This window comes from Rhinolophus sinicus, linkage group LG11, assembly GCF_036562045.2.
Source record: "Rhinolophus sinicus isolate RSC01 linkage group LG11, ASM3656204v1, whole genome shotgun sequence".
In the NCBI taxonomy this organism is placed as follows: Eukaryota; Metazoa; Chordata; class Mammalia; order Chiroptera; family Rhinolophidae; genus Rhinolophus; species Rhinolophus sinicus.
In genome coordinates this window covers 52,109,988-52,127,315 of record NC_133760.1, presented here as the reverse complement: position 1 = coordinate 52,127,315, position 17,328 = coordinate 52,109,988, and the positions used below count along the sequence as shown (strand labels likewise).

The window sequence follows — 17,328 nt, the reverse complement described above, 5'->3', positions numbered from 1 at the left end:
TTGGGTTAATTTGGTATTCATTGTAAAAACATTCATCATGGACCCTGAAGTCCGTGATAGTCGCCAAGAAATGAATCACAGGGATGGAAATCTCCGTACGTATCCTCAAATAATGGATGGGCCCGTGTGCTGACTTACTAGCTCACCAAGGGCACCCATCAAAGCGAACGCTATATGTCATCACTTCCTGGCTCTGCAGGACTCGATGGCTTCCCTCTTCACTTGCACTCACGTAAATAAGCTGAGTTTGTGGTAATGAACTTGAATGGATGGGCCGGTGTACGGAGATGCTCCCACACACAGAGGGAGAAGAGGCAGCGAGGGACCATTTGGGCCTTTCTCCTTCAACCAGTCCTCTGAGCGTGCAGGGATTTCCAACCACAAAAGCCGCTTCCCGAGCCTGCACTTAGAGCGCAAACGAGGGAAGCGACGTCAATGCAAAATTGTGGTTCAGGGAGATTTTTAAAAAATTTTTTTAAAATTATTATTATTTTAAATAATTTTTTTAATTTTTCAATTACAATTGACCTGCTTTATCAGTGGAGAGTTTTTGAAACTCTTGTCCTGCTGTAGGAATGATAGGGAGGGGCATGGGGGAAAAGGCATTTCTAAGACAACATGGAAATACGTTGAGTCATAAAGACATTCCTACACTTTAACACAGAAACCCCGCTTACAGGGAACCCAACACGATGTAAACGCAGACACCGACCCCGCTGTTTTCTACGCTAATAATGTTGAGGCTGGAAATACCCTAAGTGTAGATGGGAGAGCAGTGTGTCACGTTTGGTACGTTGACAGGACGCGCGATTGTGCAGCGATTAGAACAGTAGGACACTGTGAACGTGGGAGCTGCGTGAGCTGTGACAGCACAGTAGGGCGACAGTAACTGCTTGGCATGTGTTCGCACACGGGGAAAGGGCGTCGCTTTGGCCTGGCCGGACTATGGGCATTTTACCCGCTTCTAAAAGTTTCTTGGATGCAGCAACACTGCATATTCATTAAAATTAAAAAGAAAAGGAAATTTGTTGTTATCTGTGACCGGTGGGAATTCCACTTCATAAAGCCACTGAAGGGTGACGTGCGGTGCTTTTGGAGGCGCAGCGTGAGCAGCCCAGTCCTCGGGGGTGATGGCACCCTTCATGCCTCTCGTTTCTAACACCATGCGATGTGGTCTTTCTCCCCGTCTGTGCTTCCAGCCTGTAAGAGGCACTGTCCAGAACGCACTTGTGAGCCACGCAAAGTGGAGAAAAGGGTGGGCTTAGGGCTGGCCGAGCTGTGCACGCAGGTCTGTAAGGAGAGACCAGGGTGTCTTCGTTCTCAAGAGAGTCCCTGGTGCCGTGAGATGGAAGCAATGTATTGTCCTTTAGGGGAATCCAATTCAGGAGGGTGCCCACGTCAGCCTGGCGATATTGGCTTGGAGACTCTCAGGATAAACCATCAGGTAGAATTTAGCAGCAGGACCAGAGTTCTGCATTAAGAAACACCCTTTAATGGTAGGTCCCTTAGATACAGTAACGAGGCGGTTATAAGTGAAAACAACCTTTATAGACGTGAGGATGGGGGTGGAGGCCACAGTTGCATCGCAGCCCTGGGCCATCCCATCTCTCCCATTACGTGGAGAGAGCAGGCTCTGGACACGAAGATTTTTCCAGCAGCCTTGGGGTGATCTACACTGCGTGTGCTGCTCAGAACTCTCCTCAGTGCCCGTAAGGGGCTTTCATAGGCTGTTTTCTGTGTTTCTCCCCTTTGGGTGGAGGGAACAGCTCTTTATCGTAACTCCTAAAGTGATTCACCTGTGGAAAATATCAGAGTGATGGTTTTACCTCCTCGTCTGTGCAGAATAGCCGTGACTTTTTCTTCCTCTAAACTGCTGTCCTGTTGTCAGTCCCATTTACTGCAGCAGTTAACTGTAGGCGTCTTCATTTTATTATTCAGCTAGTTCCCTTTTGAGTGGCTTTATTTCCCAGACCCAATGCAAGCTGCTCCAGGAAAAAAGATGTTTCATTGCATGTTGATCTTTCCCGGCCTGTTGCTCTGTACTAATTACAGGGTGTCAATTTGTTAAATGAGTGATACCCAGAAGGGTGAGTAGAATTAAGTGTCAGATGAACGGGCATGAGGTCCAAAATTCATGGAGACTGGGAAAACTTGACATTATAACCTAGAAAATTTAAGACTTAACAACATCCCTGATGCTTAATTAACTCAGCAATTCAGATTATGAGCAACACCATTCGAGGTTTTCAGCCATTGTGGGTTTATGAGCAACAAATTCTAGGTGTTTGAGTCAGACATTTTTTTTCCTTAAAGTATTTGTTACACCATGAAAGTTCTCAAAACAAAGATGTGAGTTTTCACTGTTCAAACTTGAGGGGAATAGCAGGCTATGGCCTGAGCATTTGACTGAAGGAGCAGAATAAAGCTCACAGGAATTTCAGAGGATAAAACACCCCCATTCTTGCGCCACCCGGGCCCCACAGGTGACTGTTGGGTCTAAGTCAGAGAGAACAGTCAGACCTCACTAGTGTGTGTTCCTCGCTCATCCTCCCCTTACGGTGTCTGACTGGTAACAACGCAGACAGGTGGTAACCAACCGAAAGGTGTTGCTCCCTTGAAACAAGATGCTCTCAGGAACTTTTGGAGAAACATTTTAGCAACATCTAAGTCAGTTGTTTGCAAGTCATTCCTCCTGCCTTTTCTTCTAAACAGGCTTCACGGTTTCCTCCTTCGTAGCATTTTGTTAGCCCTTATCGACTATTACACATCAGTTATAAATACAATACCGCCCCTTTTAAACAACCCTGCGTGATCCAGGTGGCTTTCTGCGCTTGGACCCGGTTACTCCCACAGTCCATGAGGTTTCATTTTACCTGTCTCCTGGGGGTCACGGGTGCCTACACCTGACGGAGCGCTGATACACGTGGGCATAGCCAATCAATGAGTCCGTTCAAACAACAGACCCAGTTTTGTTCATTTTAGACTGTGTTTATGTTTATGTACATCATGGCTAAAATCTAGTTCAGCTATTTCCGCTTATAACGAACAATTAGCAAATTAGTGAATTGATTTTTCTGTGTGTTCTTCAATTTGGAAATCTTTCTCATTTACCTGAATGGTTTTAGGTTTTACCTTACTGGGCTCGATGGCCATTAACAGCTGGAATTATGTTTTAATTCCCTGGGTGGGGCCTGATTCCAGGGTGTAAGCACACACGCGTGGTCAGCCGCGCCGAAGCCAGCACCCGTTCACGGCATTGCCCACGGAGGTGCCCATCTGAGCCTCCAGCCCAGACCAGTCCTGCATCCTCTCCCGTGTGTGCAGTGCCTGCTGCGTACCCCACCCAGGCCTCGCAGCAGCTCCCAGACTCAGCTTCTCCATAACCTGGACTCACGATGCTCCTGCCAAACCTGCAGCTCGCCTTGCCAGGAGCCACGAGTCATGACAGGCCCACCCACGCCCGAACCGGCGGCTGTGGCTTCTCTGCCTTCCTCAGCCCCAGCTTGTTCCGTCAACAGGTCCTGTGACTCCTACTGTCCTGGTGCCATTAAAAGCCACCCGGTCCTCTCCGTTCCCACCCTCACCTCACGCCTGGATTCCTGTACTGCTGCCTGCTGGTCACTCTCCCTGAATCTACCCTGGGTCCAGAATGTTCTCTCTGTAACTGCAGGATCTTGCCAGCTTTCCTGTGTAAAGCCCGCTTACCCATGCACTGTCTCTAGGATAAAGCCCAGACTCCTTTAGCCTTCCCGAGAGGCTGGTCCTGTCGTCTCTAGCCACCCACCCCTCCCAGGCTGAGAGCCGGTCATAATGAACTATAGCTGGTTCTCACATGTCCTCGGCCCTCTGTCACCTCAACGCCTCTGTACTTGCTGTCCCTTCCTCCAGAACACACCCAACCCCAGCCCTCCGCAACACCACCCTCCGGTGCCTGGTGAAAGCCACCTTGCCTTCAGACTCCTCCTGAGTCCTCCCTGCCTTCTGGAAGTTTCCGCAGACCCTCCCCCTCAGCCAGGACTCTGTGGAGACCCTTCCGCCTTGTCCCCCCCCCCACTGCTCCGTCACCACCATCACCGCCATCACCACCATCACCACCAGCACCACCATCAGCACCACCAGCACCACCATGCTCATGCTGTGAGGTTCTGCCCTGTTTGCGTCCTCTTCCTCCCCAGCAGGCTGTCAGCCCCATAAGGACCTTCTCCCGTTCGCTGACGTCCTCTCAGCCCCGCATTGTATGCTTGCCCTGAGTGAGGAGCAGAGGCTGAAAGAGGCTCTCGACCAAGCAAGGCATATTCTTTACCCCAGGGGACAATCGGGTACCTTGTCTGACATAACTGTAAACCCCAAGCTCGTTTGTCATGTTTTCCCGTATTGTCACCTTTGGCAGAAGTCAGCTTCCTTTCGGCCATCACTAGTGACGTAACTCTCTTAAATCTTAACATTTCCAGACTCCATATGAGCCGTGATTACCCATCACATCAAGTTCAAGCTCAGGCTCAACGAAATTCCAGTAAAGTGGCAGATTTCTCAAAAAATTATGACTGCATGTACATGTATTTAGTTAATTAACCTAATTTTCTCCACAGCCATACAGCTCCTACTTTTTTAATTAGCTGAGAACTATGAATATTTAATGGAACTCGAGTTATTGAAATGTCCTCGGGAGTCACTGCTCTCTGTTTCCCATAAATGTAATCACCCCGAGACAGGGTTCATGGTGGACGTCCTCGCAGATTCTGCCTTTTAAATTTCCTGTGTCGCTGCATTACAAAATTAGTTGGCTCCAAAATCTTCCTACCAGAAGGCGCAGAATAATAAAAGCGTAAGTGAGTCCTCCAATGGAAAAGTGAGCTGCGTAATGCAGACGGAGGCAGCAGAAGAGTCTTGCTGTAGCACATCTCATCGCTATGGCCCTTCGGCCGTCACCGCACATCCTGGCTAAATCACATCTGAACAGGAAACGATGTCACAACAAAGCCAGCCTGTAAGGCAGCTGGCAGGCCTGCTTCTCACCTCCTGGGGCATAAAGAATTGTGCCCGCGCATTTGTAATTTCCCAGTGAGGCGGCAGAGTCTGTAAACCCTTTCTTCCAATATCCTAAAAGTGTAGCTGGCCAAGGGTTCCACCACCTAGTACACACTTAGTAAAACAAGGGTCATGGTGGCAGAGGACTGTTTAGGCAAGTAGTGGTTTTTAATGCAGTGACACTAAGTTTCAAAAGTTAGTGTCAGCGGTGCGGGTGTATTTGGACCAGGGCATCGGTATATTATAAACCACCCATGTGCTTCTCATGGGCACCCAGACTTGAGCAGCATGGGGTTGGATGCTGGCGGGCAGGGTGGGGATGGGATGGGCTTGTCTAATAACTTTGAAGGGTCATGGTCACCATTCCAACGTCAGGACACAATGAGGAATCTGTGAGGTTCTGTTTGTAGTCCCCAGGCCTGTAACGAAGGACAGGGTCCTATATGCAATCGCCATCATCAGAACATTCCCTGGTGAAAGGGTCACGTCCTGAGGCCGTTGTTTCCAGTTGGACCAGGGGGCCTCCAGCCGGTGCGGGCTGCACCGCCATTGTCCTTGGTCCCGGCCGACCAGCTCAGGTCGAAATTAAGACCAGGATGTCACGCGGTCGTTTTGTCTTCCTTCTAGCCCTGGGTGAGGAGTCAGTGCTCACGTGGGTAGATGTTCTATGCGATAGCAATCATTTTTTGTGTGAATTTTCTCCAATCAAACCTGTCAGTAACGACGTGTGCTACAAAGACAGCCTGAGCTACCGAAGCACTGGATTTTGGACAGAGTTGTCACCACAGGGCCATGTCACTTGGGGCATAACACCTAACAAAGCGGCTTTTATTCACGGCTCCCCGTGCCCTTATCACCAAGCCAGGCGTTTCTCACAGACTGTCTTTTTTCCATTTACCACGTCGCCATCCAGCAGTGAGAAAACTGAAGTGCAGAAAACGGAAGTGATTTGCCCAAGCTCACGCACTCGTGACGGCTTCAGAACTGAACCCCAAGTCCTGACGTCGCCTGCTGCTCTGCCTGCCCTGAGCTGTGTCTCAGGGCCCAATGTCCCCTGTCAAAGCCACAATGACTTGTCTCAAGACAGATGCGTTCATGTCTATGAAAAGTCTTTGAAAATATTCTAAATGCCCTGCAAATATGAAGTGTTACTACTGTGAGTATTTGTATTCAAGGCCACCCACAATGACCTTTTTTTGTTTTGTTTTGCAATATCTAGAAACCGGTTGTTTTCCTGATACACACTCTGGTGTAATTAATCTAACACCCTTATCTTCCTCCCTCCCGGCAAAGGAAATGAAACATTGACCTAACCGGTATTTCCATCTGAGTTTTCTGCAGCTTCCACAAATGAGCTGCCGGAGCCTAGATAAGACTCTCAACTCCGAGCAGAACAAAACGTTCCTCCTGCGAGGTCTGTCTGGGCCGTTAGTCCAGCACCACGTACACACATTGGACTGATGCACAGAGACCTTTTACAGGGGATTAGACGAAGAAAATCTGAATGTCTCCTTCCCCGGGGCTGACCTAAACATTTTTTTCAGTTTTCTGCATTTAAGTGTTTTTGTTTCAGACGCAGTTTATATGTTAATGAAACACTTTAGAAAGACAAAAGAATACATATGAAGTAGGAAGAATAGTAAAAGGAACACACACCCCCTCCACTGGGCACGAAACACAGGACGTGAGGAGGATGGCCACAGCCCTGAGCCCGCCCCATCCGACCCCGGCCCCTGCCCCTGCCAGGCAAAAGCACCGCTCAGACTTGGCTTTGTGTGTCGCGGCCACTTTTCAAACAGTTTCATCACTTACCACGAGCTAGCGTACTGCTGCCGTATGTCGTGGACACGCCGTGGTTGGGTTTGCACGCAGCTTCAGCTGCAATATTGGTGCAAAGGAGGCAATGCAGCTGCAGCGCGCTCTTTTCCAGTCCTGTGTGGCGGCCCATTATATACGAATATATATATATATATATTTATAAAACTTTTGTTCACCTAGACTTCAGATGGGTCTTCACGTTAACTGTTCTGTAATTTAGTTGTGATTTGAGTGGGTTCACGGAAGGCAGCGGGCACAGTGGTTGTCTACTCTGCCATCTTGGAGCTCCTGGTTTCTCTCATCTTACAGCTGGTCTTTTCGCTCTCATTTTGCTGTACTGTGGTTTATACTGTGGTAGGGATAGATGTTAATGCTATTTATGGTTTGCGTTTTGTATGTCTTCTTAAAGAAATTCTTCCAAACCCCGAGGACATGAAGCTGTTCTCTAACATTGTTACGATTTCATCTTTCACGATTATGTCTTTGATCCGCCTGAAACTGATCTTGGGGAAAGGGGAAGCATGCTTAACGCTTATTTTTTCATAGAACTAACCAGTGGTCCCAAAACCATTTATTGAAAAAGTCCCCGATTCTTTACTGGTCTTCAGGGCTGCTCGGTCCTTTGTCACCTTTTCATGTATGTGTGGGTTTGGCGTCAGCCCCTCGTATGTCCCCCTGGTCTTTTGTCTGTCAGTGTAACCGAAACGCACGTTCTTAATTACTATGGCTTTATAATAGTCGTGACATGATGCCTGTTATGCAGTAGGTATTATTATATCTGTCGTACACACCTAGTTCCCTGACCACGTTCTGAGGAAAATCTTGGCACTTGCGTGTGTGTGTGTGTGTGTGTGTGTGTGTGTGTGTATGTGCACGTACATATATGCATGTGCAAATACACACATACACAGAGTTTAAAATAAACTTGTTCAGTCCTTTTAAAAGCACTTTTGGGCTATTAGTTGTAATTACATTAATTTATACATCAGCTAAGGGAGAGTTTATGAATTTCAGCTATTGAAGTTTCTAATACATGGTATAGTTGACAGTTTATGTTTTCAAAATATGTCTTTCACTCAAGTCTTACAATCTTCTTCATAAATTTATTGCAAATGACTTGTTCAAATTTATTCCTAGGTATTGGATAACTTTGGAACTATTTAATCTGTTTCATTTTTTTAAGTATAATTTTTCTAATTATATTTGCTGATGAATAGAACTGCAATTGACTTTTTTTTTTTGCAATTGACTTTTTACATTGATTTTGTATCCAGCAAACTTGCTTAAACTCATTTAATTCTAATAATTTATCTGTGGTTTCTTTTGGATTTAGACAGTCATAGTATCTCCAAAAGATGACCAATTTACTTCGTCCTTTTTCGTCTTAGTCGCTGCTGCTTTTCCCTGTCTTGCTGTACTCTCTGAATGGAATGTTAGTTGCGGGAGTCCATTCCTCGTCCTGTATCTCTTCATAAAAAAAACACCTTCATGTTTCACCCATTAGAGAAGGTGCTGTGGGCTGTTTGCCATCTGTCCTCCATCAGTTTCAAGAACGTCACTTCTGTTCCTAGTTTACTCTGAAGTTGTTTGTGTCTTTGTTTTGTTTGGTTGTTGCTGTTGCGGTTTCTGTTCTATGTTTCTTTATCTTGAGTGGATTTTGGATTTGGTGTGTTTTATGGAGAAGAAGAGGGAGAAGACCAGGTGGTTCTTCTGCTTTGTCACCGAGGTATATTGTGTTGGTCAACAGAAAACCAGCCTTATATGACTAGGACCAGCCCAATTGGTGACGATGTGTTTTCTGTATGTACGTATGTATTTTGCTACATTTTTTAAAACTAATGCGTTTTTAGGATTGTTTCTCATCTATGTTCATGAGTAAAATCGATCTACTGATGTGGTAAATTACGTTATTGAATTCGACTTAAATCACTTCATTGACATGGAACTTAAACAGGGACAAACACAAACGGTATAAACTTGTACGGCTCCCAGTGCCAAGGAGAGCTTAGCAATTAACTTCCACAACGCTGCAAAGCCCGTCTAATTTAAAAGCAATAATATCAATTGACCGTGCTGGTGCTGTGATTACAGCAGCCACAGTTTCTGAGCAAGTCCTTTTATTTTCTATGCGTGTCACCCTGTGCCATGCTGTGACTCAATGCCCCACGATGTTTCTCACTGACCTACTCAGAAGTGTCCTCTGGAATAACACAGCATGATGTTATTGTCACTTTGCTTGGCAGGAATGTGTCATTTACATTGTCAAGTGCACTTTCGTCCTCGCCGCACTGGCCCACGGCCACTAAAGCCGCACCACGTGGCACCAGTGCTCTTGTCAACATAACCTCAGGAAATTTCCTGGGAATGGTCACAAGCCCCATTCAGCATTTGAGCATCTTCCGTAAGCCAGGCAACCCCTGCCGTAAGGGCCACCGGCTCATAAGTGTTCCCAGCAGCTCCACCATCCTGCGTTGTTGGTTTTTATTTCAAAAATGCACCCTCTTTGTTAAGCCGGATGGATTGCTTTCTGAGGCCCACCTGTGACAGAAGCTTTAAAGTGTTCTGATGCCACTCGAAGGCTTTCCTGAGATTGCTCTCCTGCACGTTACCCAGGCAACCTTCCCTGATGTTATGGGGAAAAGTGCTGCGTGTCCGGTGGGGGGTCTGGATGCAACTGTAGACGTTACTAAGAGGAGAGGAGGCAGGAAGAGGGAAGGACGTAGGAAAGAAATTACTCCGTTTTCAATGCTTTCACACTTTGGCTTACAGAAGAGGAGAAGGTCTGACAGCTCCTAACACCTGCTAATCTCCCTTTTCAACAAAGAGAGCTTAAGCCTCAGGCCCAGACTTTGAAACAGACCTGGGTGGAATCACTAATACTGTTTTGTTATGTCTGTGCTCATTTCATGCCTGCCACCTCTTCCCTGCTGAGGACTCTAGAGTTCCGCTTACACCAGTGATGCAGATTTCCCCTCATAAATGAACTGGATTCCATCAAAAGGGAATTGATTGGGAAAAATAAGTAACGTACCCGTGATACTCAAAACTGGAAGCAAACCCTCAGGTGGTTGGTGGTTGACCAGCCTTTGGGAAACTCCTGCAGTGAAGACACCCAGGGTTCAAAGTCACCCCAAGTGCAATGGAAACCCGGCACTGCCACTCACAGGACTGTGTGATTTTATGACCCCTGAGCCTCAGTTTCCCCGTCTGTAAACAGGGCAGGAAAACCTCGCGGTGAAGCTGTAAAGGCTTCCGGAACAACCCCTTACTTGATGCACCAAATGTTGACTCCCTTCCTTGGCCACTGATGTAGAAGCAGAACTCGAATGGCATCTTGACTCTGGGCCAAGTTGATTTTTGCTCAAATGGTGAGAAAATTACAAAATGGGAAAGCATAGACTTAGGAGCCAAGACAACTGTTAGCTTTCCTGACCTTGAAACTTGGGTCGTTTCCCTCGTCCATGCCATGGGAACGACTGAGAGACCTATTCTGCATGATTATTGGGAGAATCCCAGGTAACAGGTATAATTAAATCACATCGTGGGGATTGTGTAAAGTATATAGTAGGTACTCAATGAATAATGGCTATTTGTCACAGTCCAGACTTGGGAGTGGCCACCATTCCCTCCTTTGTGCAGTCGCCGCCTTTCCTTTCAGGTTGTCTCCTCATGGGCATCCAACATTTCCCAGTGTTTGGAGGGAAATCTAACACATGCCTGGGGTGAAGCTGCATCAAGACGCTGAGGGTCATTCCCAGGGCTTTGAGAATTTGGGTTTCCCGCCCATAATTTATGTGATTCAGACGGAGATGCAGATTCTAAACAGAGATGCACCCACCTCAGTAATTCAAGTTTCAGGGTGTTGAAAGCATGTCTACTCACCTTCCTTTTCTCTGGGTGCTACTTTCTTTGGAGAACTGTGACCTCTCGTTATTTTTCTACTCATGGTTTCATTCTACCTTTCAAGAGGTCTCTTTTAAGGTTTAAAGGTGGTAATCTGGCTCCTCTAAGAGGAGTTTTTGTAAGACAGTAGCCTCTAAATTTAATGTGAATTGTGTAGCTGTTACCTTGCGATGGTGACATCATGCTGGCTCCCAGAGAGGGGAAGGGAGTGCCAGGTGGCCTGGAAGGAAGACCCTCGCTGAGGTCTCCTCCAAGACACATTTCTATCACCCTAAGTGATATTAGGCAGCATGAACGTCTCCTGATATTCTAAGGAGTTTGAAATTTTGCTTCATGAATTAACATTTTAATTTTGCGAAAAATTTGGAGTGCACTGATTTTTGCAGAAGTGCTAATTACCAAGCTCGCAGCAGAAGGTTGACTGCATATTAAAATATTTCATCACATGCTCCCAGCTGAGCTCAGCCGAGCCAGTGTCCAGATGGCTGAGCGGCCCCTGGCCCGCACGGCTCAGAGTTGGGGGCCTCGTCTGAACCCGGCAGAGCGCTGGGGTCCAGCAGACCACACTCCCAAAGCGGCCACTCCCACACTTGTCTTTAAGAGAAGTCTGTCCATCGGTGTAAAAACCTGACGTGGGACATCAGAAAACAGGCATCTCCTGGCAACCCCTCCTCCCCCATCTCCAGGCACCGAGCTCCCCGTCATGTGACATGTCACAGTCAGGGGCTCCTTGGGAGTCTAGAAGGCTCTGGAAGGTTCTAGCTGAGCCGGAGCAAAATCACAGGGACTCTCCTGAAACACCCTCCGGGATGTCAGAGTAACAGGTTTGCGCACGTGTGTGAAGGCTCATGTGTGGCTTTTGTGCTTTGTGAAGTGGAGGAGGTGAGAAGGGCAGCTGTTCCCCTCAGGAGATGCGCAGACTGGGGCAGATAGGAAAGCGTTAATGTGGACTAAACGTGTGCGTCCCCCAAAATGTATGAACCGTTTTCCTGTTGGACATCAAAACATGTCACAATGGATTTGGTAGAACGCCTTTGGCCCTAAAATGTTTCTGAGGTGGAATTACTGAGTCAAAAACCAGGAACACGTTTTTTCAAGGCTCTTGACACATACTTACAGATTGTTTTCCTCATGCTTAATCATTCATTCTGATTGCATATTCACCAGCATCAGGCTTTATCAGTTAAAGAAAAAATTCTAATTCTAGCATTAAAAAAGTTTTGCTAGTATAATTCAATTGCATCGTTGTTTAAATCAGCATAAATTTAATTACATCCCACAGTTGATTAAATTAACATGCATTTAATAGTAAAACTATTATTTTCCATAAATTAATACCCACGATTTCTTTCTTGTGAATTATCTGGTTTTATTCTTGGTCCAAGGCAATCTTGGATTGTGTAAATAACAAAAGAAAAGATCGCTGAGGGGGAAACGGAGAGGTAGCAGCAATCGCCTTTGAATGCTTCACAGTTGAACCGGCAACCAGTCCTGGCTGTACCACTGCAGATGTCCCATGGACATAAATGCCAAACATTGGGGACTTCTGAGCTGCACCTTCTTTAATCCCCCTGCCCACCCTCTGGGGAGCTGCTAATGAGCAGTAACAAGCTGCAGAGATACAGAGCCACAGGAAATAGAGGCTTCAAAGACCTGGAGTAATCTACAGACTAGGTAATGAGCCCCTGTTGGCTGGAGAGAAGGTTTGCTGGTTTCTCATCACCTTGGAGAACAGAGTTCTGAGACCAGTCACCCCAGGAGCACCCGAGGGAAAGCGTCTGAAAGAGAGGGCTGGTGTTGTCTCGGAAGCGTGTTTGTGACTTCAGTGCACCTTTAAACTGAACACTGTAATGCTTCAAGGACCTGGCATGAGTCAGGTGATTGAACCAGGAAAATGTGCGCAGTGTCACTGGTAGCGTTTCCACCTTGCAGGCTTTCAGACGCCATTTCTATTTGGACCACGTACAGAGAGGCCTAGAAACTTACCAGGGCGGGGTGGTGGGGGGAATGGATTTTTCCATCACCTTAGGAAGATGTTGGAAAATTCATTCACTGCTTTGGAGTCAGAAGACTGCTTTTGGCAACCGATGAGGCTTGAATTTAACCGCAATATAAAAAGATTTGTCGGGTGAGAGAGTGCCTCAGACGCTTTTCTCCCAGTCAATAAATTTGTCAGAAATGCCCAGGGGTCCAGCCATTCTTACCAGTAGATTTGCTCAAAATTAGTGTTTATTGTTTGAACCTGGAAGAAGCCGCAGGGACTAACCCCGGGGTTCTCTGATTTCAGTATGCGTCAGGCTTACCTGAAAGCCTTGCTGAGACACAGCAGGCCTGGGGGCAGCCTGAGAAGGAGCATTTCTAGTGAGTTCCCTGGCCCTGCCAATGCTGCAGACCCTGGCGCATCCTCTGAGAATCGCTCGCGCCATGGGTGAAACAATATGCTTCTCTAAGTCCACCTCTTCCTAGCTAGTGGTGTGACCTTGGGTCAACGCTTAACTTTTCTGAGCTTGCATCTCGTTTCTATAAAATAGGGGTAACACCTTCCTTTTCGAGGTGTCTGGCTAATCAGAGGCCATAGTCGCATGGCCAGGGGCCAAATCGTGGCTCTGGAACTTACGAGGTGCATCTTCGTGGGAAATGTGACCTTTCTGAGCCCTAGTCTTGCTACCCCTAAAATGGGGACAATAATTCATAATCATACCTGTCTCCGACTATCAAGTAAAGTAACACATGAAAGTGTTTAGACCAACCCGTGTTGGGCCAACAGTAAATACCATGTAAGTATAAAATAAAAACAGATACAGGCAAAGCATCTGTGAATACGCACGTGCGAATGAGCCCTCGGCACATAGTAACTATTTCTGCAGCCATTGGTACGATTCCATTAATCAGGAACAGGACACTGAAATAATGCATACACGTGGTGCCACTTGTGCACAGAGCAATGGAAGAAAAGTGAAAACCTCAGCCCCTCACCCCAATATCTGATCTCGCCAGGGCCCAGCACCCCAGGACTTCCTTCCATCCCAGTGCTTGGCATTACATAACCACAGACAAAACGGTAGCTTCCATCATCTTTTATTCAGATGTCTTAACTGAATGTCAAAAGGGAAATGTAAACCATCTTCACAGCAAACACACGCTTCCTTATAACTTGTTTTCTTTTCGTTTCCTTGCATTCAAAATAAAGTCAAGGTGAAAACGGATTTAATATCTATCATAGCATATTTCACTTAAAATATTAATTGGCTACCGCCTGATTTGATTCAGAAATGTATTTATAGGCTTAGAATGCATAAAAGAAGTTAAAATTTTATAATACAGCTTACCCTTCATCAAACTCATAAAAACAGCTACTGAAATTAAATCAGGGTGTATTGTGTCTGGAAGTTACCCATCTCATGTCTGGTTGGTGTGCATTCTTTAAGCTCCATGAGGCCTGAGCAGAAAACGGATACTTGATACTGCTTTTACGTCCATCCTTCTGTGAGAACAGTTTGCGGAAATGGCTTTTTTTTTTTTTCATTTTCAATGAAAAAAGAAAAATGTCAGTATTTCCACCATTTCCTGTACTGTGCAAATTGCCCTCTCTCAATGGTCTCTGAAACGATACTGACAATATTTTCTCTAGAGTTTCTTTTTTTAAAATTGTTTTGAGAGCGGTTCTTAGTCCACGTAGCTCATTTTCCATACATGTCCGGCATTTGCAAAATACGCGTATGACAGCGCCATGTGCTAAGGTACCTGTGGGACACGAGGCTGGGGAACAGAGAGCGCGGGATGGAATTGATCAGTGCCTCGAGAACACAGATTCTGTCGGCTGATTTATACTTCAAGAGCCTCAGGAGACATAAGATTTTTCCTGGGCCACTGGTTCATACATTTAGTTACACATTGCAATCACCTGGGGTGTATCTAAAGTTCCGGATCCCTGGGTCTCACCCCTCGATACTGACCATTGGGCTTGGCTGATGGACTGGGCAGTAGGAATTCTGAAAGCTCCCAGATCACTCTAATATGCGTCAGAATTGAGGAACCACTGACCAAGGTCACCTTCCTCCCATCCCCAGAGTTTGTCATTGGCCCAGAGTGAGAATTGTCATATCTTCCACTTACCCCAACTCTGCAAATGGATCACTGTCACCCAGCTGCCCAAGAGAAGAGCTTGAGAAAGACTTTGCCTCATGCCCTAGACCGCAGTCCACTCCCCATCGCTAGTGCCTCCTGCCAGCTCTCCTGGCCCGGCTGGGCTGGCTCTGTCCATCCCATCAGCATGTACGCAGGTGACTGGGCGACTCCTGCTGGGGCCTCATGTCCATGGCCTTGCAAATCGCGTCGCTGTTTCTAACCCCTCTCTCAGTTAACACTGTGTTTTTTTCTCTTTCCAAATTAGATATTTATCTTTGAAAACAACATCTACTACTGTGCACACGTCGGAAAGCAGGCTATCCGCGTGGTCTCGACCGGGAAGGAAGGTGTGATTTACAACGGCCTGAGCGACTGGCTGTACGAAGGTAGGACACGCGCGTGGGCAGGAAGCGGGCGTCCATGTGCTCACTGTGGCTGTCGCTGCTGGACGGAAGTGGCCGCTGCGATCTTTTCCTTTGACTTGAGCTGTGGATGAAACGCCACTTCCTTGAGGTTGGGCTAAGTTGAAAAGATACTTTGGAGCTTCAGGGTGTGTCAGGCGGTCAGCGGGAGGCTAAGGTGTGGAGCGCTGACCTGGGGACCAGGTGTGGGGGGCTTCCCAGGACCCAAGCTGCCCCCAAAGGGCAGGTGGCCAGTCCTGGGAGGTGTCTTATACCAGGAGGTGACTTGTGGAAACAGAATATGCACAGGTTTGTGACCCCCACTCCAACAGGTAGAGCGCCTTGTTTTGTGTGTGGGGGGGGGGTGGGGGGCTTAGAAAAGAAATCATAGGTTAAAGCTTCAAAAAGGGGCCAATTGAGTGACCCGCTGTCCCAAGTCCATCTGCCCTCTTGGACATTCTCTACCAGTGGTTTTCCTTTGGCACCAGAGGACTCCTGTGTACGTTATTAAATCATTAGAAATCTGCGCGAGACGCTCTCTTCTTAGACACGTATCGGCCGCCTCCGTGCTGATGGGACTGTCACCATCATGTATGGACTACTGTTCGGTGCCAGGCGCTGTGCTAAGTACCGTGTTGTCTGTCCCCTCGTTGACCCTCCGTCTCTGTCAGCTCCGGCCGCTGTCACAGAATGCCACACCAGCTCTGGAGGCTGGAAGCCCAGACAAAGGGTCCGGCAGGTGGGGGACTGGGGAGAGCTCCCTTCCTGGTGTGCAGGCGGCCGCCTTCTCTCAGCGTCCTCAGTGGCTGCAGCCTCCGCATCCCCACCTGGGGGCTCTAGTCCCACCTCCCAGAGGCCCCGCCCCCTAGCACCCTCACAGGAGGGGTTTAGGCTTTGCCGTGAATTCTGGGGTGTGGGGGGTGCAGCTCCATCCATATCACCCCCCTAACAACACTGTGAGCTGAGCCCAGTTACTGATATCTCCCAGCTGAGGCACGGGGAGGTTAAGTCACGTGTCCACATTTACACCAGGTTGAAGGAGAGTATTGGGGAATATCATTGCTCAAGTCCAGGGCGATTTCCTCTCTAAAAATAAGATGTGAATCAGGGTGCTTGTGCCCCCCAACCCCCCCGCCCCCCTGCGCTGGGCTGATAAACGGTCATTCACCCCTCAGCCCACCCGCCTGAGACCATGTGGTCACAGAAGAGCTCCCCCTGCCAGGCTGGGCTGGGGGGTCAGTGGACACTCTGGGCATTATCAGGTCCAGAAAGTACCATTTCTCCCCAGCTCTGTGCATTCCTCAAGCTGGGATTCTGCATGGCAGGGGCTTTATGCGTAAAGCAGGTAGATCTGTGAGCTGAGTATTACTTCCCGTCGTAACGTCACTGAGTGAAGATACTGCGGCATAAAGTTCTGTGACTTGGTTTCTAATTTTTTAATTGAGGTGTAAGTAGTACACAATAAAATGCACAATTATCAGAGCACTGTTTCATGAGTTTGATAAACGTGTGTACTGTGTGGCCCCATCACAACACAAGACACTCCATCATTCCAGAACGTTGCCCGAGCCCCTTTCCAGCCAACTCCCCCCACCCTGAGTTTGCTGCCTAAGGCCACCGCTGTCCTGGTCCCTTGCAACTTGTTTGCCCACCGACATGCTGGCCCTGGGGCCCTGGTCAAGGCTGTCCTGTCCAGTGTAGTCACCTGGGAGACCCGTGTTTATTCTGGCGTGGCCACACTGCTCAGACCCCCCAGGATTCCAGGTCTTTCTGAGTTGCCTTCGGGGCTCCAGGCAATCAACCTGGAAGTTTTATTGTCACATTTTCCTCTGCCCTACATGAGGATGTCACTAGAATGAAACTAACACTGACCACTGTGGTTACGCCCTTCTGTGCACAGACAGCCACTAGTGTCAGTCCCCACGTTCCAGAGAACTCAGACGCCCTGGAGGCCTGTCTGCAAGTGCCTGATACACTGTAGGACTAATCTTAAAAAATCTATTAACACAATCGGGAGATTTAAAATATCATTTTAGCATCTTCCTAATAA

The 17,328-nt window shown here is 47.6% G+C and overlaps 1 protein-coding gene across 6 annotated transcripts in view; it reads left to right on the top strand.

The window, feature by feature from the left end:
• DPP6 (dipeptidyl peptidase like 6) overlaps positions 1-17,328 on the top strand; it is a 571,444-nt gene that overhangs the window by 477,255 nt on the left and 76,861 nt on the right. For all 6 annotated transcript variants that reach the window (XM_019742500.2, XM_019742502.2, XM_074315064.1 and 3 more), the window contains exon 8: positions 15,143-15,263. In XM_019742500.2, coding sequence (XP_019598059.1) covers positions 15,143-15,263 — 121 coding nt within the window. The remainder of the gene's footprint in view (positions 1-15,142; positions 15,264-17,328) is intronic.